Raw genomic sequence first — 20,741 nt, forward strand, 5'->3', positions numbered from 1 at the left:
GAAGAGCAGAGTGAGGAGAAGTAGAGGAGAAGGAGGAGGAGAGGAGAGGTAGAGCAGTGAGAGAGGTTCTGCTGGATGATGGTTCTGGAGACTGATCACCCCGGACGGACCAGCTGGACCCTCTCTCAGATACCGGTGAGTTCCTGACCTCAGCACCACCAATTCTTCTGTTTTATTAACTAATAGATTATTATCTATTAATTAACCTGAATTTACAAATTTAAATTATTTAATTATTGATACATAAATACAAATCCAATTATTCTTCAATGTATTATCCTCTAATTATTCAACATATAATAATCATTCATTATCAAATCATTCAACAAGTACTAATTATTTAGTGATTTAATAAATACTAACTATTTAAGATCTACTCATTACTCAATATCTACTAGTGAATCAGTAAGTATCTACTAATTATTCAGAATGTACTGGCTATTCAACATCTATTAATTATTTACTAATTACTAAGTACTAATTATTCAGATCTAAATATCAGTATACGTCGCTGTCCAATGAAAAACACTTATCTCCAAAACAGCAACTTTACAGGAGAGGGAAAAAACCTTGTAAACTTTCAATGGAAGTCAATGTAAAAACAGTTTATTTCAGGTCATTTTGAAGAGTTTCTATTGGTCCGTTCATCAAGAAATTTTGACACAGTGTAAAAGACAGTTTGTCTGTTCAAATTATGTAGTAAACTGAAAATCGACAAAAATGGAGATAAGTGTTTAGTAATAATTATTCAGTTCTTTCTAATTATTCAACATTTATTAATTATTCACTAAGTACATATGATTCATGATCTACTAATCATTTAGTTTTTAATAATTGTTTAATAATTAATTATTATATAAAATAAACTAGTCAATATTTCATTGTGAGTAATTACTCAGTTATGACTCATGATTTAGTATCTATTAATTATTAAATATCTAATAATTATTTATTTTAATTATTTAATTTTATTTAGTATCTTCTACATAGTCAAAAAAAGTACTAATCATTCAGGACCTACTAATCTATCACTATCAATTATATACTGTATTTGCAAATATCATTAAATACTGAACAATTAGGGCAATTAATACGACTAATTACACACTTTCTACTGATTATTCTATATGTACAAAAGTAACTGTGTAAGTTTCTATTTCTTTATAAAAAAATACAGAACATACTTTAGTAGACACCTCACAGAATGATACGTGTTTCATCAGTCAGTTAATATTCAGCAAATAAATAAAAATAAAAAGATAAAAAGAAATTGTGTTTAAAATGTGCAAAAATATGAAATATCTACAATTGTTTTCTAAAGAAGATTTGGTAACTTGTTTAAACTTACTTAACTGAGGTATGTTAAAAAAGTTTGCACTAGACAGTGAATGAATGGATAAATAAATGAATGCATATTGATTTATATTATTTTATGTAATAATGTGATGTTTCTCATTTACATTCACAACCTCATCTACACATGCAGTTTAACCGTGGCTGAACAAGACTGTGTAGAATAATAACAGTATAATAATATAATACCATTTAAAAAGAGAAAGTTTTATCATACAATTGATAGCCAAAAAATATATACACTTAGGCTTTCTTAATATAATGACTAAGAAAACAACTATAACAACAATATAGTAGCAGAAAACAGGTAAACAAAAAAACAATCTAGAAAAACAGCTATTTAGAGTTTAGAGTTTGTGTGCTGTAGCTGTGGAGTAACAAGGTGGTTAATGTGGCATGGTTACTGTAAGCAGGTGGTCCATAGGAGCTTCCATAGGGGCTCATCTGTCATCTGTCTTTCTGTGTAAACATCTATCCAAATGTCATAATCAGTAATAAATTACAGTATCTAAGTCTGTGTGTGTGAGTGTGTGTGTGGTTAAATAAACAGTTTATCAGACGGTGTTACTGTTATTTTTCCATGTTGAGACGCTGTGAGGTAGTTTATTGTACTGTGATCTAAGCGAGTTAATAAACATCTTTTGTCATCGAACCTCGTCTTTACTATATTTACTATATTTTACTATATTTGGGACTTTTTCCACGTAGATCTTCTGCAGTTCGGAGGGTTTAGACAGGTTTTAAGCAGCAGGTTCTGCTCTGTTTCTGGGTAAATGTCTAAATGTCATCTAAAGTGAGACACTGTGCAGGTAAGAGCTCTTGTACAGGAAGGTAAGGTGTGTTTGAGACTGATTTTATCCAGTAAAGCTCGTGTTTAACTGACTCTCAGGTGGTCTGACTTGCTTTTCAGCAGGGGTGTGAGACAATATGGACAATTTTTAAAAGGACAGTTAATAATAATACTAATATTACTACTCATAATAATATTTTTGCTTGATTTATAGGTTTGATTAATTTTGCTGTTTATAGGTTTATGTTTGAGTAAAATGAACATTGTTGTTTTATTCTATAAACTACAGACAACATTTCTCCCAAATTCAAATAAAGCAAAGAAAACAAGTTCATATTCATAAAGTTTTAAGAGTTCAGAAATCAATATTTGGTGGAATAACTCTGGTGGTTTTTAATCACAGTTTTTTTCATGCATCTTGGCATCATGTTCTCCTCCTCCACCAGTCTTACACACTGCTTTTGGATAACTTTATGCTGCTTTACTCCTGGTGCAAAAAATTCAAGCAGTTCAGTTTGGTGGTTTGATGGCTTGTGATCATCCATCTTCCTCTTGATTATATTTCAAAGAAACTCATTATTTTTAAGTGCTGTCTTATTTTTTTCCAGTGTTGTATAGCACTTTTTAATAGGTTAAAATGCAGCTCAAAGTGTTGGACATAAACAGATATGTGAACAAAATTAAAATAAAATAAAGTAATAGATTAAATAAAATAAAAAAATTAATAACTAAAATCTAATTGTACGCTAATGTTAAAAAAAGTATTTTTTTTTTACAGAAAAAGTGCTGTACAGAAAAAAATAAGACAATTTAAAATATATATAATTTAAAGAATTAGAAGAATGCCGTACTCTATTCTTAGATTCCACTGTTCTAATTCTAATAAATTGCAATTTTTTTTATTCAGACTGTATAAAAGCTTTTGTTTGATTTTATACTATGGCAGTTTTTGTTAATCTATTTAGTTAATCTTGCTTACAGTATTGCAATGTATTGCGTTTTATTGAATCGTAACGCCTATACCGTGATATGCACTATATGTATTGTATTCTGCTAAATTTAGATACTGATCCATGTTAAATGGGGTAGAACAGAATGTAAAGCTACAGTCTATAACTCTACATCTATATAGTGGGTATAATATATGCTGTCTGCATTATATCCACTTAAACTGTACTGTGTTCTGCGTGTTATTGTCTGGATAACGTTCGCTGTAAATTTAACTGTTTAAACACCCACTCCCGTGAGCTCTTTACAACACATCACAGTGTTTATAAATTGAGAAAGCTTGACTTTAACGTCAAATAAATGCAAGCAGGTCTTATGAATGGAGTTTATTCTATTGCTGGGAGGTAAAATGTTAGATACGTGGTGATGCCCCAGCCATCCATCAGTGGCCAAGAGTTCCATAGAGCATAGCTGTCCTCCTTTAAGTAGTGTTGCATTATAAATGTGGAGGAGCTTCACATATCTTAGAGCAAGACTGACATGGTGAAGGGTGAATCCTAATTTTATATCTATTAATTATTCAGTATCTGATTTTACCAAATTGCAAATCTCTGGAATATAATCAAGAGGAAGATGGATGATTACAAACCATCAAACCACCAAACTGAACTGCTTGAATTTTTTGCACCAGGAGTAAAGCAGCATAAAGTTATCCAAAAGCAGTGTGTAAGACTGGTGGAGGAGGAGAACATGATGCCAAGATGCATGAAAAAAAACTTTGATTAAAAACCACCAGAGTTATTCCACCAAATATTGATTTCTGAACTCTTAAAACTTTATGAATATGAACTTGTTTTCTTTGCATTATTTATTATTTTCTCATTTTCTGTAAATAAATGCTCTAAATGAGAATATTTTTATTTGGAATTTGGGAGAAATGTTGTCTGTAGTTTATAGAATAAAACAACAATGTTCATTTTACTCAAACATAAACCTATACATAGAAACTGAACGTCAGTCAGTTCTTTCTTTTAGTAAACTTTACTTATTTTAAACTTACTTATTTTCTGTATTCATTATTACCTAATTACAATTACTTAATTTATAAAATTTTACTCAAATAATTTATGATACATAATATATTATAATTCCTGAAATTTATATATTTTTAGTTAAAACACACATTCAAATATTTACATAATCTCAAAGATTTATTTTGTAAAAAGACCAAGTTTCACTGTTTTAACACATGGATGGCATGAAATACATTCTTTATTTAGTTTACTAGTATAAAGAATGTATTACATGCCATCTATGTGTTGAGACAGTGTAATATGTGTGTTTTAACTAAAAATATTTACATTTCAGGAATTGTAATTAGGTAATATTGTATGCAGAAATGAAATGAAAGTAAAGTTTACTAAAAGAAAGCATTGATTCAGTAAAAATAAATGAAGTTCAGTTCTCTTATTTACTCTGTGTAACATTTAAGTCTTGAAACCCAGTTGAAATTAAATTTACTTAAAAAAGGCAAATGCAGAAAGCTGCAAAACTTTTTTTAGGTAAATTTTACTCATCATTTTTTTTAGTGTAGTTTAACAAAGATCCTTCTAGACTTTCCCAAAAGCCCCGGCTGTTTGTCTGGTGAATACACAGTGCTGTATACCCACCAGTGAAGCAGTGTGTGTTTGGCTGATGTTTGTTGGGTAACCCTGGTTTAATGGGCGCTGGGTGAAAGACTGCACTTAATATAAACACAGACCTCATGCCATGGATTCATGTTTACTTCCACTGTGCCTGGCTGTGAAAGAGTGATGGACTCTCCAGAACTTGCGCACTTGGAGATTATGGTCTTACTAAACAAAACACACCTTAAAAGATGGCCTCTTCTTTATAAAGACATGGAGAACAACGTTAACAAACAGCGACTGCTCAGTGACCTTCTGCCCAGCTGTGGACCCTTCCAAGATAGCAAAATTCATTTGAGCCAATTTTAGGCCAGAATATCAACTTTACTTTAAATCTAGGTTTAATTCTAGCCTAAATGCATGACTCACATTTAGACAGAAAATAACATTCACAAAGCTAAACAGTTCTAAAAAAAAAAAAAAAAAAGTGGTAGCTGGGATTTTTATATGAAGCATTTGTACGTTTTTTATTTCTCAAAGCATGTTTTTCTGCTAATCTAAGATCAAAAGTTCAAATACTATATTTTTCCCATTCAAATACAGCTCTGGAAAATGCCAAGAAAGCACTTCAGTTTCTGAATCAGTTTACAGTTTCTGAAACATTTATTTGTTTAGAAAATGAGAAATGGCTGACAAAAAACAAATAACATCTTTCAGATAATCTCGAATAATGCAAAGAAAACAAGTTCACATTCCTAAAGTTTTAAGAGTTCAGAAATAATCAATATTTGGTGAAATATTTGGTCGAACAACCCTTGTTGGTTTTTAATCACAGTTGTTTTCCTGCATCTGGGCATCATGTTCTCCTCCACCAGTCTTACACACTGCTTTTGGATAACTTTATGCTGCTTTACTCCTGGTGTAAAAATTCAAGCAGTTCAGTTTGGTCGTTTGATGATTTGTGATCATCCATCTTCCTCTTGATTATATTCCAGAGAAAGCAACCCATAATTTTTTTAGTGGCCTCTTATCTATCTGATCTGTGGTCTCCTGATCTTTTTACAGGTGTCACCAAACTATCCATGAACCATGCTTCCACAAAACTGCACGTTAATTGACAACACATACGTCATCCCTCACCCATCATGGTGCCCAGAGTCAGGAGAGTGCATCGTGTGGAACGTGACCTTGGAGGATCTCCCAGACCTTTGCTCGAGCCGCACCGCCTACCTGGAGAAGGAACTGGGTCACCAGCGCTCTCCGTTCTTCTTGCCCATGTGCATCGTCTACCTGTTGATCTTCCTGGTCGGGGTGGTGGGTAACGCACTCACCTGCATTGTTATTGCACGCCACCGGGTCATGCGGACCCCCACCAACTACTACCTGTTCAGTCTGGCCATGTCTGACCTGCTGGTGCTGGTTCTGGGACTTCCACTCGAAATCTACGAGCTTTGGTCCAACTACCCGTTCCTGCTGGGGACCGGCGGCTGCTACTTCAAGACCTGCCTCTTTGAGATGGTGTGTCTGGCCTCGGTGCTGAACGTCACTTGCCTGAGCGCCGAGCGTTACGTGGCTGTGGTTCACCCGTTGCGTGCCAAACACGTGGTTACCAAGACCCACGCCAAGCGGGTGATCTTGGCCCTGTGGACGGCGTCTTTCATCTGCGCCCTGCCGAACACCAGCCTGAATGGAGTCGCCGTGCTCCCACCGCGTTTTGGACAAACCTTCCCAGATTCAGCCATGTGCGGCCTGGTGAGACCTATCTGGATCTACAACCTGCTGGTGCAGGTGACGGCACTGCTCTTCTTCCTGCTGCCCATGCTGACCATCAGTGTCCTGTATTTGCTGATCGGGCTGCAGCTGAGGCGAGAGAAGCTGATCGATAATACCAAAGACTGGCCTGGACAGAGCAGGATTTATATAGCGCACAGCATCCAGCAGAGAGCTAAACACAGACAGGTCACCAAAATGCTAGGTGAGTAAGAAGCCAAAGAAATGTACTAGAACCATTAGAACGCCCTCCGGTGCTGGTGTACCACATCTAATAATAATATATCTAACCCAGATAATCAATCCCTTCTGGATATAATTGGCTACATTGGCGTGAAGCAGGAAGCTGATCTCTACAAAAAGGTAAATCTCCAATGGTCTTAAACTGGGGGTTATGACCTTGACAGAGTGTAGTTCAGAAGTCCTCTGAAAAAAAAAAATTACAGGCTGAATTACTGAATTATTTACTGTTTTTCGCTGAACTCCTGTAATTTTAGTCCCGTCCAGACGCACATCTCTGAGTTTCGTCTCCTCGTGTTTAATAAAATATTAAATAAACTATTTGTCCACTGCCGTGCACTGTAATTACACGTTGGACGTGTGCGTTTTCACGGAGATCCATGATAAAAAAACACAACAGCGAGTGGAAATGGAGGAGCTACTGAACTACTGACCAGGAGAACTCACTGGTCCTCTTGAAAATGGTATTAAATCCCAAAACTTGACAAATTGAACATTATACAAACTTTATATGTAGCTTTAAAAAAAAACACATTCTACTAACCTAAAAAAATGGGCAAACTTTTGAAATTGACTCATTGGCTGATTTTTCATTTTTTATTACATTTTTATTTGAATTGAACATTAACCTGATTTTCTTCCTCTACTAAACTGTGTGTGTTTTTTCTATGGTTACAGTGGTTCTGGTGATCGTTTTCGGGATTTGTTGGGCACCTTTCCATATCGACCGCGTCATGTGGAGCTACATCTACCCATGGACGAAAGAGTGGCACAGGATCTTCGAATTCGTCCACCTGGCCTCCGGCATTTTCTTCTACCTGAGCTCGGTGGTGAACCCCATCCTCTACAACCTCATGTCCTCACGCTTCAGGGAAATGTTCCGCGAGGTCGCCTGCCAAAAGACTTACCATCGCTCCAGTGTCACTCAGGTGACCCAGCGGAGCACTGTGTACGAGAAAACACCCCATAATACCAGACTCTCTCAAGACGTATCTGCATGCATGCAAGGATAGAGCCAGACCACTAAATATGTATACACTGATCAGCCATAACATTACAACCCAGAATAATATTAAATAGTATTAATGATCTGTGATATATATATATACACTGCAGCAGTATGTAAATGGATCATAAGGATGACATGAATTATAAGAGATTATAAGCAATTATACCACAGTTAGCTCCCACCCTGCAATGTGATTGGCTGAGAGGATTCTATGAGTGTCGTTATCAGCCGGTAATGTACTGTAACCGAAGCCCTCCATGTATTACTCCACATACTTAGCAGTAACTTAGCAATGATGCAGCAGCGCTTACAAGCCAAACAGCACAGCTACAAACAGAGCAGCAATTAACTGTTTTAACTGGCGGAGTGTTTACAACCAAACAGATCCTGTTTTATATATTATATAATAATACATCGAGGTTTGTGCTATAAAGTGTAATATTGGCACAGCAAATATTTAACTCTCAGATCAGGATATACTAATGTTTCAGCCAGCTATGCATGCCGTTCAGCTACAACAAACACCATTACTCCTCCATAATTTATTATCATGCTTCTAATGATTTAATAAACTAACCTGTTGCAATGCTACCAATATTATCAGTTGATATATACAGTAATAAATACTTTACTTTTCTCATGATTCTGATGAGTCTGGTGTTGGACTCTGTAATTCTGTGAACTTTTAGCCAGTGTAGTGGTTAACTCTAATGCAGTGGTTCTCAGTTTACCACACATGAGATTAGAGACATGTCATTTACTGGTTACAATAAAATGACAAAAAGAAACTCTGCCCTTAAGGCTTTTCACATAATATTGATTTCTTAATTTCATGATTCCCTCAATTTGTTATGATCTGGATGCTTCTCTATAAAATTAAGCACTGTCTGAAGATTAAAAATAAATATATTAAATATTAAAAGAGCAATTTCTGTGTGAAATGGACTGGGGTTGTAGTGAAACATGATAACAAGTATAAACTTTTTTTTGTATAACCCACCTCCATTCTCTCCTAGGATTCCCAAAAAACACTGATTATACAAGCAGTAGTCATGATAAGTCGACTGAGGGAAATAGATTGCAAAATGAATTCTGTGGAAATGCATGAATAATGTGAACAGTCAAAGAGTGTTTTAATTGCCTGTGCACTAGTGTTGAAGTTTGTTTCTGACCTAAAATCCATTTTTTTTAATACTTTTCCATATCAAGCAGTAAAACCTTTATTCTATTGTTCCTTTGTTACTAATCAGAGAGGCACCTCTTTTTAATTAGGCCAACAACATCCTGCAGCCAAATCCTCCTTTTTAGTAATACAAAAACTGTGTGTGTGTGTGTGTGTGTGTGTGTGTGTGTGTGTGTGTGCATGTGTATTAATGAAAGCTTCTACAAGTTCCAGAGAAACAGTCAAAACCTTCTCTAAACCTAATGTCCATGATCACACTGTTTTAATGTTTGAGAAACGTATTTACTAGACTTCTAAAACAGGTTTTTAAAACTGCATATCATTTAAATAGTGGAGGGATACATATGCAATGTAAAAAGTAGTCCCAAAAACAATGCTAATGCGTAAAAGCAAAAAGACGCATGAATTATGATTTGATTTCACCATTCACATTCATGTTACGTGTAGATGGATCAGATACGTATCTTTTTTAGGACCACATATGAAATAAAGTGACTCAAATATGATTTGGACAAAAATGGATTTGGTACGTTCACACAGCCATAAAAAAATCTGATTTGATTTGACTGTTTACATTCATGTTGCATGAACACGGACTGAATACGTATCTGATTTAGGACCACATATGAAAGTGACTCAAATCTGATTTGGACAAAAATGGATTTGGCACGTTTACACAGCCAGCAAAAAATCAGATTTGATTTGACCGTTCACATTCACGTTGCATGAACATGGATCACATACTGACCTGATTTAGGACCACATATGAATGAAAGTAACTCAAATATGATTTGGACCAAAATGGATTTGCCACGTTCACACAGCCATAAAAAAAATCTGATTTAATTTGACCGTTCTTATTCATGTAACGTGTACATATGAAAGTAACTCAAATCTGATTTGGACAAAAATGGATTTGGCACGCTCACACAGCCATCAAAAAAATCAGATTTGAGTCACGTAGCCATATAGTCGCCTGCTTCCATTTACAGACACTGTAAAGAAACTTGAGTTGTTCCACTGAACCTGAGCTCTGAATTACTCCCGTCCATTTTCCTCTGTTTTTAGTGATGGACATTATAATGCTACACCCAATAAACATCACGTAAAGAAATCATTTTTGCCTGAAGTCCAGCCAGCTCTGGAGTTCAGCTGTGGGTCATGTGAGCTAAAGCAGTAGTAGTGTTTACAGATCTATGAACTTGAAAGTCAGCTTCATTCTGGTCCTCTGTAAAAGTCGTCACTCTGAGAAGATGAGGGAACACAGAGCCTGGACACCACACACTCTGCTCTGTTTCAACTGCTCAACACACACTAAAACACACACACACACACACACACACGCAGCAGCACTGTCCACGTGGCAGGCTGTCCTCACCCTCTTCTAAACCTGCTGTGAATGTTAGCAGATCTGAGAGGATCTGAGGTGAGTGATTGGTTTGTATGAAGGTTCTGATCGCTCCATAAATCACCTGAAATCTGATATTACTGAGATAAATACAGCTGCCTCTGTATTCCATAAAAAGGCAGAATTATATTACAGTACATCAGTGTATAATATCACAATACCTACTGTATATTTAGAGTCTTACTGATGTCAGTTCGGGAGCAGGAAGGAGACGTAGAGAGAGCGGACGCACTTGTGAGTGATTTATTACACAAAAAACAATCAATAAACAATCAAAAGAAGCAAAAATTAACCTGACCGACACATTAACACGTACAACCACGAGCGAATAACAGAATAAGGAGAACCATTTATAAACACAGAAGAGGACAGGAAGAAACAAGAAACACCTGGTACCCGGTAACAAGGGGGCGGAGTTACAAATAAACAAACAGGTGAGTAACAGGGGCAGAGACTTGGGATAAACAGAGGGCACATGCAGAGGAGGGTAAATACACAGGTAAATACACCATAGAAACCCCAAAAAACAGACAAGAACATAACAATTGAAATATATATCTATACTAATAATGATTGTAGACTGTAGCTCCGTCTCCTCAGTGTATAATATCACAATATCTACATTTAGAGTGTTATTAAAATATGTGTTCCTTCTAATTATTAAAACAAACCAGTTCTGATTAAAATATTTATAAATCTTTCCTAATCTTTAAAAAACGCTTTTATTGTCGTGAATTGCCGCCTCTTCAGCGCCCTCTCAGGTTCAACTGTGCTATGGGTGAGGATGCTAGCTTCGGATTCTAGTGCATTACCGGCTGATAACGGTAGAACTCATATAACGCCTCTCAGCCAATCACATTGCAGGTTCGGAACTAACTGTGGTATAATTAATAATACCGCCTCCCTGGTGATGTCCCAACCATCTGTGTCTTACCGCTATTAGAGGCACACTGCTCAGCCCGATCAGCTCTTTCTTCTGCCTAGTCCCTAAACCCATACATCACCCAATGCACCTTCCAAACTACCCCTCCCATTTTTTAAGGCATTTTAGCATTTTTAAAACTTGATCTGAGGGTCTGAGAGCTGAGAGTTCTTAAACTAAAGTTAGGAAGTTTAGTTTATTTTATTTTATTGTGTTTACTAAATACTAAATCTCATCTCTCTCAAACTGTTTTGGTACTCTTTCCAAAGAAAACGAAGTGCAGTCTGGTCCAAGAAGGTCGAAGCTGCTCGTCGTTTTCTGGGTGGCTTGTCATCTCCATCAGGACGTGTGTGTGTGTGTTTATGTGTGTGTGTGTGTGTGTATGTGTGTACACTCAGAGTGGATTTACTGTAACGTCTGTAGGGAGACGAGGCCAATACAATAAAGTGCATGTCATGGGAAGAGCTCGCCCTGTGGAACACCATCGTTCATCTTATAAACACCCGAGAACAAACATCTCTAACTTCTGAAGCTGTAAACAGAAGTTGTTTCTTGGAGTGGGAGAGTTAATTAGCCGAGCACAGAAGATTGTGACGGCTCTCCAGAACTTTCCCCTCAGAAAAGAGAGGAGAGCGGAAAACAACAGAGCTCTTCAGCAGATTAAAAACCAGCGGAGAACGATGACACACTTCTCTAAACTCCGCTAACCAATTAGCGCTTTAATCAAGAGCGCGGAAAACCAGCTCTCAGCAACTCATCTCACTCTCCAACAGCATGGGGTCCTGGAAAAGATAATGATCACATTAAAATCAGCTTCTCCAGCGTAGAAACACCAGCAGACTTCTGAACATCTACACTGATCATCCAAAACCATGATGAACATCTTTCCTGAGGGTCACCTAAACAGCATTAAAATAAATAAACGCTTACAATAGATCACTCTGTGTTTAACACATCTATATAATATATGAGCTTCACATTTTAAACTGAATTACTGAAATAAAGTAAGTTTTTCTGTGAACCATTCCTTTAGATCACACTGGAACACACATTGGAACAAGCCAACAATCCAAAATAGTGCGCTTATTACTGCATTTAATCAAACAATAAACAGCACATTTGATGGTCCTCACAAAAAAATAGGTTTAATATAAGCATAGGGTTCATGTTTCACTCCTTCCTCTAAAAGATTTAACAATAATCTCTGACATTTTCAGTCAAAAAACACAATAAAAGAGAGGGAAGCTACTCTAAACACTGCTAAAGCTCCATTCAAACAGACACACATTTCAGACTCACTCTGACAGCACTTATCGCTCAGACACTTCAGTTAGGAAAACAGTGTGAAATTTACTGCCGTCTCCTTCGTGAAGCCTTTTCTATTCCTGCTCAGTTCATCAAGGAAAATGCAAACAAGTCAAAAAGGGAACATTCGGTCATGCCGAGTCCATCCTACATTATCTAATCCTTCATTGATGAACAGCTCAAAATGCTTAAAGGTCTCCTTCCGCCAAAATCCACTTTTTTTGTTCTGTGTGAAATACAGCAGGTCTCTCTGAGTTGTTTATGATGCTGCTCATGAACATGAAACTCTTCCTCATCCTCTTCCTCATTGTCTGCAGCAGCTAGTAAAAGAAAATATTCATACAAAAAAATCGATCAGGAAAAGCACTGTGTCTACGTCAACCCATGAATTTAATAACATAGTATTCATAGCCCCACCCATCTCGGCTCAGGACCGCCCACAGGCAGAGCTGAAGCTGGGCGGTGATGCATTCTCGTCAGATTAGAGATAACTAACAGTGCTAGGAGCTAACAGCATGCAGTTTATTAATTCCTGTGTTATTTGTGCGAATAACACATCAGTGTTTATATACTTTACCCAGTAATTTAGAGCTAAGGAATCAGAGCTGGTTAGAATTAGTCTATGGAGGAAAAACACCACCAGCCAAGTACAATTAAGATAGGTAGGTGTTTAGATGTTTAGAACAGTTCTGTTTACACTACATTCCTCCATCCATAGCGTCTTATGTGAACCGAAAATACGGCACATTACATTTGGCTTGTAATTGTAGTTATTTTATTCTATTTTATCTAACAAGTCCTTCAATTAAAGGATAACTAAACCACCTTCAGCTCAAATTTGAAAAATGCCCGCCAAAAAATGGGAGGAGTAGTGTATGGAGTGATGTATGGGTTTAGAGGCTAAGCAGAAGGGTGAGCTGAAAGAGAGACAGAAATTACTGTAATAAAAGTGTTTTTTAAAGGTTAGGAGATTTTTTTTAATTGTAAGCAGGACTGGTATATTTTATTACTTTAAATGAACACATTTCAGCTATTAACAAAAAAATATATATGATTGAGGGTAAATCAGGTACCCTGCTGGTGCAACTGAACAAATACATACAGAGTTCCTGGAGTTTCTACAGAACGGTCAGGCACTAAATTAAGACACAGAAGCCAGTTTAATGTAATACATTGAAAAAACTTTATATTTAAAGGAAAATAAACAGTTGTCTCTTAAACCCCATTGAGCTGATCAATAACAAATCAAAGAACAAACTCTAAACATTTATAGACCAGAAAGAGTTTATTGTTGGAGAAATCTAAACAAGAGATCTGCCAGTTCAATTAAAAATAGAAAGAAATTAAAGTACTAAAAAAGGCTTAAAGATGAACAGATTTATACAATAGGACCTGAGATGAATCTTCTGGAAATAGAAACAACAATGTAAACACATGTAACAGTTCAGGCACTGGAGGCAGGTTTCCAGCTGTTTGACAGATGTTGGCCACCCGCTCTCAGTCAGTTTTTACTGCATACTTCCTCTCAAACCGGCTCACGTCGAACTTACGCTTACAGCCGGCGTAATTCATGTAGCGCACTTTACCGAAAACAGGCCGTTCAGCCCAGCCCTGGTCGTGGATCCCACAGATGGACCACATGCAGCCTGAAGAGGAGGAGACAAAAACAAGAATACAGACCAATAAACGACAGATTTCCATTAAAAAGTTCATAATTTTGCTTCATTAAGACAATTTCAGTACCTGAACTTTGACTTTGAGTTTTACAAGCCTAATTAGTAAATCAAATCAACCAAATCAACCTTTATTTTCACTCGGGGGGAAACATTGAGGGTGACCCTTATTTATAATGTTGTGCAGAGCATTTACAACATGAAAGGGATTGAAAGCATTTAATAATAAATTAAATTATTTTAAAAAAATCAGGAATAAAATAGTAAAAAAAGAAGATACAAAAAATAAAATAAGCACTAATTTTAGCACTAATTTTTTTAAATCAACATTTAATATAAATAATAAATAAAATACATGTAAAATAAAAAAATCTAAAATACCATTAAAAAAGTAAAAAAAATATAAAATATAAAATAAGTAAAGAAAATAATAGTAAAAGTAAAGTTAATATGTTAAGAATGATAAGAAATGATAAAATGACTTAAAGTTGCTAAACGATTAGCAGGATTAAATAATCTCACTCTCGCTTTTAAGCGTGTGAAGATGTTCAATATTCCAACTAATAACTAATAGACTCTTTTTCACTGTTATCTACAAACATGGACTCTTGTATTTAAAAAAAACAAGTTCATGAAATCTCAAGCCATTAATGTAATAATTCCTACAAAATATATGTCATTTAATTCATTTGTATTGTTAGTTTTGTATTTGTTCTATTCTAGTTCATATCAATGAGTAGATTTTATGACCCCCTCCAATAGAACTAAAGCTCACTTGATTGTATTCGTCTAATCAGTTGTTTTAATAGGTGATAAATGGCCAATCCACACGCTATTTTATTTTAAATACTACGCTAATAAATGCACTTCCAATAGTAGGGCTTTATTTTCTACACTATATTAAGTGAGGTAGTGTGTGGTTTGGGACACAGCCGTATAGGAGCTGAGCTTGTCCATGGATGTAATACAAATCTGATGCCACAGTGTCCCCTTGTGGAAATGGCTGATTCCCCTGTTCATAAAACACCTTAAATACCTGGAGAACACTGTATAACAACAAGGATGGCCAATTCCGAGGAAGATGGATGATCACAAGCCATCAAACCAAACTGAACTGCTTGAATTTTTACACCAGGAGTAAAGCAGCATAAAGTTATCCAAAAGCAGTGTGTAAGACTGGTGGAGGAGAACATGATGCAAAGATGCATGAAAAAAACTGTGATTAAAAACCAACCAGGATTATTCCACCAAATATTGATTTCTAAACTCTTAAAACTACTTTATGAATATGAACATATTTTCTTTGCATTATTTGATGTCTGAAATTTCAGACATTTCTCATTTTCTGTAAATAAATGCTCTAAATGAGAATATTTTTATTTGGAATTTGGGAGAAATGTTGTCTGTAGTTTATAGAATAAAACAACAATGTTCATTTTACTCAAACATAAACCTATAAATAGCAAAATCAGAGAAACTGATTCAGAAACTGAAGTGCTCTCTTCGTTTTTTCCAGAGCTGTTTATTTTATTCTTTTTAATACGTAATTCCAAATTCTCTAATAATTGTGTAGAAACACACAGGAACACTTCTGAAGCACGGCTACCATCTTACCTACGTATCCATTGGGGTCACAGCCGTCCAGCGAGTAGTGGTCATTCAGATAGAGGGCGATGGTCAGCGCCTCCTCAGGGGACGAGGTCCACTCCAGGATCTTTTTGGCCCAGTACATTCTCATGAACCCGTGCATCTTCCCCTCTAACAGCAGCTGCCTCTGTGGGTGGGAGCAGAAGGTAGGTGTTTCTAATAAAGTGGCCAGTGAATGTTAACTCTGTGTAAGTGTAAGCGTTGACACTGCTCAGGTGTGTATATACAGAGGATTAGTTTTCTTCATGTACCTGTGCAGCGTTCCAGAGCTGATCGTGGGTTTTGCCCGTCTCCAGCTGCTCCTGGGTGTATAAATAAGCTCTTTTGTCTTTAGCGTGGATCTTCAGCGTGGTCTTTGCCCAGTCATAAGCACCTGAGAATATGACACTACAGTGAGTGATGCACAACATGAGAGTAAGCTATTATTAAAGCCAATCAAGCTATACATTAAGAGTATACACCGCCTGGCCAAAAAGAAAAGTCTCCATCTGGATTTAAGTAAGTAAATGATGTGTTGGTTGGTTGGTTGATGCTGCAGTTGGTCTGCAGGTTTAGGTTCAGCAACAGTATGTGCTGAAAGAATGAGGTCAGCTGACTCTACCTGAATATACTGAATATAGACCAGGTTATTCTTCCATCAATGTTTTTTTTCTTCATATTCCATGATGACAATGTTAGGATTCATGGGTCTGGAATTGTGAAAGAGTTCAGAGTTCAGGGAGCATGAGATCATCATTTATCATTTTCACACATGGATTGAGAGAGAGTTCACCACAGAGTCCAGATCTTAACCTCATTGAGAATCTTTGGGATGTGCTGGAATGAGAAGAGCTGCTTTGAGCAGTGGTCAGACTCTACCATATTTTAAGCTGCTGCAAGATCTTGGTGAAAAATGTATAAATTAATGCAACACTGAATTGAAATAAATAAACCTTGTGATGTTGCAGAAGCTTATCGAAACAATGCCACAGTGAATGTGTGATGTGTAAAGCTAAAGACGCTCCAACCAAATATTAGAGTGTGAACTTGTTTCTTTGGTCTGGATCAGTTAATAAGGATGTATGTGCCTTATTAGACATAAATACATGTTTTTTAGGGGACTTTGCACTTCTAAAGTTGAAAAACGTTAAATCACATCCCTGCTCAGCTCAGTCCTCACCTGCAATGCTGTCGTATTCTTTGTTATAGTAGCAGAAGTTATCAGCCAGCTCTCTGCGCACCACCAGCTCCTCTGTAAAGGAGGCCACGGACTCCCTGGCGTTCTTCCCCCAGCGCTGCACCTCCTTCACCACGCGCTGAGCGGACAGCTGACCTTCAATCAGAAAGGCATGCATTAATACAGGGGATGCATCACGGGTTTTGCATGTGTTTTTTAAGATTAAAAATGTGTAATTAAACTGACCAGCATGTAACCAGGGTGAGAGATGGCTGACAGCCTCCGAGTTCGGGTTGTTTCTCTCGGTAGCGAAGAGACGCAGCCGCTGCTGGATGAACGACTCGAGCATGGCCATTCCTCCAGAGGTGCCCGGCCGCGCCCATTCCACCTCACCCACAGTCCGGTCCACCTCCACCGAATCCAGAACCTCCTCCCAGTTCACCGACTACAGAACACAAATTAATCAGCCCTTTAACTGGTTCATTCAGTCTATACATCTACATATAAATACAGCATGCTGTGCATTCTCTAAAGGGCAGTATGCACCGAATCACCTCTGGTTTGGCGTAAAAGTGTAAATTATGTACGCTGGATTTTTTGCTTGGCTAATCACAATATAGTTATCTTTTAAATAGCTTCCAGTCCTACCTTTGCCGTTTTTTTTGAGGCGTGAGGATGTGTGTCCACAGGTGGGAATTCAGTGAGGAAATCTGGGAGTTGTTTGGTGATTTTCCCTCTGATGGTCCTAGCCCCATACTCCAGCTTAGGAGAGGCCTCCCAGCATGGCACCACGTTATGGGCATCAACCTGAACAAAGAAAGATACGAGTAGAGAGAAATGGATTCTATGTTTTTAGTTCACAGTAACTGAACCAAAAAAACGTAGCTTTGTAATAGAAAAAGTCTGTCAATACTCGGCACAGAGTAAGTGGAGTGAGGGTGTATATATAATATGTGCAACAGGTGAAATCAATATTCAGGTGATTGGCTTCCGAGTAGTGCCTTGTGCAGTGTCATGTGATTGTGAACAGGAGTGATGTCAGTTTGTGGTGTATTTTGGGTATTGTAGTCCAGAGACTGGAAACTTGTGGAAAAATGTTGGCACCCATTTTCTTGTATATTTAATGTCGGGCGCAACTGGTATACCTGCAAGAACGGGATGTTTGACGGAAGCCCCTTTCTGACATTCTCAATCCACTGCAGGTGCAGTCTGAGGGGGTTAAAATCTGTCACCAGTGCTCCTATATTCCAGGTCTTCACAAAGTCAAGCAGCAGCTGCTCAGGATCACCACGCAGGAAGTGGAACTGAATATCCAGACTCTTACACTCCTGTAAGAAGCACAAAGAAATGTTATAAATTAGTCCGAATTTAACAAGTTTTCACCTGTTGTAACTCAAATACCCCTCAACATAAGCCTAATTCTGCACCTGCCATGATGACCTCTGAAAACAACTATGATATTTTAAAATTAGGAGCTGATTGTTGGAAAGTTCGGCCAGTAAAACCCAGTGAATGCAGCTCGTTACCTTGGCCACCTCCTGCAGTCCTCTGATCATAAAAGCATACTGACGGTAGGCTGCGTCCAGATACCGCGGCACCAAGCAGAAGCAGATGTGGAGTGGCAGTTCCTCAGCCAGAGCGAGCCGCTGTGCATAGATCAGTGCCCAGTTATCTGAGAGAGTAATAGCAGAATTGAATGAATAGTTAGTTAGTATGACTAGTAGAATTAGTTGCATGCCTGAAAACTGTGATTAAAAACCAGGGTTTTTCCACCAAATATTGATTTCTGAACTTATTTTATGAAAGCTCTGCATCTTTTTCATTTTTATTTGAGTCATTTCTTATTTTCTACTAGTAAATGCTCTGAATGACAATCAAATAATATTTAAAAAGCTAAAAGAATGACATGGGAATATAATTCTATTATAGTGTGCATCAATTGCACATTTAAATGGTGAAAGTGGGCGGGGCCTCTGTTTTGCACCCTCCCTCTTTACTGAAAGTGGTGGATAAAGAGATGCTCCTCTTCCACAAGCTTCAGTTTCACCACTACAGGGAGACTTTATGGAGACTATAGGTAGACTACAGGTAGACTATAAGGAGACTATATGTAGACTACAAGGAGACTAAAGGTAGACCACAGGTGGACTATATAGAGACTATAAGGAGACTATAGGTAGACTATAAGGAGACTATAGGTAGACTAAAAGGAGACTATAGGTAGACTACAGGTAGACTATAAGGAGACTATACGTAGACTACAAGGAGACTAAAGGTAGACCACAGGTAGACTATATAGAGACTATAAGGAGACTATAGGTAGACTATAAGGAGACTATAGGTAGACTAAAAGGAGACTATGTGGAGACTATAGGTAGACTATAAGGAGACTATAGGTAACAGACTAAATTGAGACTATAAGGAGACTATAGGGAGACTATAGGGAGACTGTAAGGAGACTATGGGTGGACTATAAGGAGGTTCATGTGTAGGTGTGCATGATTACCTTGAACCCTCTGGTCTCTCGACATCCAGTACAGCACGCCCGAGCAGCTCTGCTTCACCTTCTGCTCCTCGGAGAGGAACCGCACGCGCTTGTCGTTAAACTTGCAGCCGGTGTTTTTAGCGCGCAGCTCCGCCACCTCCAGCCCCAGCCAGCCGTCCTCCCTCCCCCCTGCAGCAGCAGCACTCTCCCCACTCCTCTGCTTCTTCCCCCCGGCTCCCTCAGCCTGACCCGAGCCGCCCCTCCGCTTCAGCTCAGCCTTTTTCGCAGACATGCTCGCAGCCCTGCCGTCTAAAAGCGCGTGTAAACCTGCAGCACGCGGGAGTTTAGCCGCCGTCTGGAAGATGTTCAGTGTTCTCTTCGCTGCAACTACAAAGCAGTGCATGTGCACGCGATACGGGACTCTCACGTGCAATACTCCTGTTTGGTAACGCCGAAGCTAAACTCTGATTGGCCAGCGCAGGCCAGGGGGCGTGGCATACACTGCCTACAAAGGTTCACTTTCTTACAAAATCTTTACAAAATACATTTTTAATATTAATTAAAACAACATATATATTTTACATAATATTTTAATATTATTTGCCGATCGTTTAGCGTAATTTTGTTTGATAGCTTTATTTACTAAGATTATAAAAGGCATGCGCTTTTGTAACAATAAAAACACAGAGATTCTGATTGGCCATAGCAAGCCATGTGGGCGTGGCATACGTTGGTTAACAACATAACTTACGAAAGCTTTTTATTATTATTTTTAAATATCGCATATATTTTAATATAGATAGATGATAGATTAGGTGATTAGTATGCCGATTGTTTTAGAGTAACTTTATTTTAGAGCTTTATTTATTACACCTGCGCTGATAATAACACAATATTATTATTGTGTATATATTATTAGTAATTATTATTTATTTATTTAGTTCTTTTTTCGACAACGCCCAAAACTATTGTGAATGTGTAAGAGAACCATTCAAAGCCTTTAAATGAACGTTAATTCAGTGTCAGAATGTCAACACTTACCAGTCGCTATTAGGCAAAGTTATGATAAACTATTTTTTTAATTATGTATTTAACAAAAACATACATATAACAAAATATATAAAGTCAAGTTAAATATTATTCAAGTTATTGGCATGTAAAGACTCCAACGTGCTTATGGAACAGAAAAAATTACAACATATAACAATACGAGAGAAAATTACA

The 20,741-nt window shown here is 37.4% G+C and overlaps 2 protein-coding genes across 2 annotated transcripts; one reads left to right on the plus strand and one right to left on the minus strand.

Annotated features, from left to right (window-relative positions):
• Positions 1-8,383, plus strand: nmur1b (neuromedin U receptor 1b). Its single transcript, XM_007229166.4, has 3 exons — positions 1-135; positions 5,785-6,694; positions 7,408-8,383. The coding sequence occupies exons 2-3, from the start codon at positions 5,809-5,811 to the stop codon at positions 7,740-7,742; spliced, it is 1,221 nt and encodes a 406-aa protein (XP_007229228.3). The 5' UTR covers positions 1-135; positions 5,785-5,808; the 3' UTR covers positions 7,743-8,383.
• Positions 8,384-13,697: 5,314 nt separating this feature from the next.
• On the minus strand, positions 13,698-19,969 carry cpdp (CPD photolyase). Its single transcript, XM_022677778.2, has 9 exons — positions 19,539-19,969; positions 18,559-18,704; positions 18,178-18,360; positions 17,681-17,839; positions 17,279-17,477; positions 17,036-17,188; positions 16,128-16,249; positions 15,844-16,003; positions 13,698-14,202 (listed from the first exon to the last, which is right to left on the minus strand). The coding sequence occupies exons 1-9, from the start codon at positions 19,918-19,920 to the stop codon at positions 14,054-14,056; spliced, it is 1,653 nt and encodes a 550-aa protein (XP_022533499.2). The 5' UTR covers positions 19,921-19,969; the 3' UTR covers positions 13,698-14,053.
• Positions 19,970-20,741: the final 772 nt, after the last annotated feature.

This window comes from Astyanax mexicanus, chromosome 8 (assembly GCF_023375975.1).
Source record: "Astyanax mexicanus isolate ESR-SI-001 chromosome 8, AstMex3_surface, whole genome shotgun sequence".
NCBI classification, from domain to species: domain Eukaryota; kingdom Metazoa; phylum Chordata; class Actinopteri; order Characiformes; family Acestrorhamphidae; genus Astyanax; species Astyanax mexicanus.

What these genes read in the sequence shown, in the direction of transcription:
- nmur1b (XM_007229166.4), top strand. Translation starts at nt 5,809, where the DNA reads ATGCTTCCACAAAACTGCACGTTAATTGACAACACATACGTCATCCCT. An exon ending in ACAGGTCACCAAAATGCTAG is followed by an intron (nt 6,695 to 7,407) that starts GTGAGTAAGAAG and finishes CTATGGTTACAG; the next exon opens with TGGTTCTGGTGATCGTTTTC.
- cpdp (XM_022677778.2), bottom strand. Translation starts at nt 19,920, where the DNA reads ATGCACTGCTTTGTAGTTGCAGCGAAGAGAACACTGAACATCTTCCAG. An exon ending in CAAACATCCCGTTCTTGCAG is followed by an intron (nt 17,840 to 18,177) that starts GTATACCAGTTG and finishes TTCTTTGTTCAG; the next exon opens with GTTGATGCCCATAACGTGGT. An exon ending in TGACCCCAATGGATACGTAG is followed by an intron (nt 14,203 to 15,843) that starts GTAAGATGGTAG and finishes CCTCCTCTTCAG; the next exon opens with GCTGCATGTGGTCCATCTGT.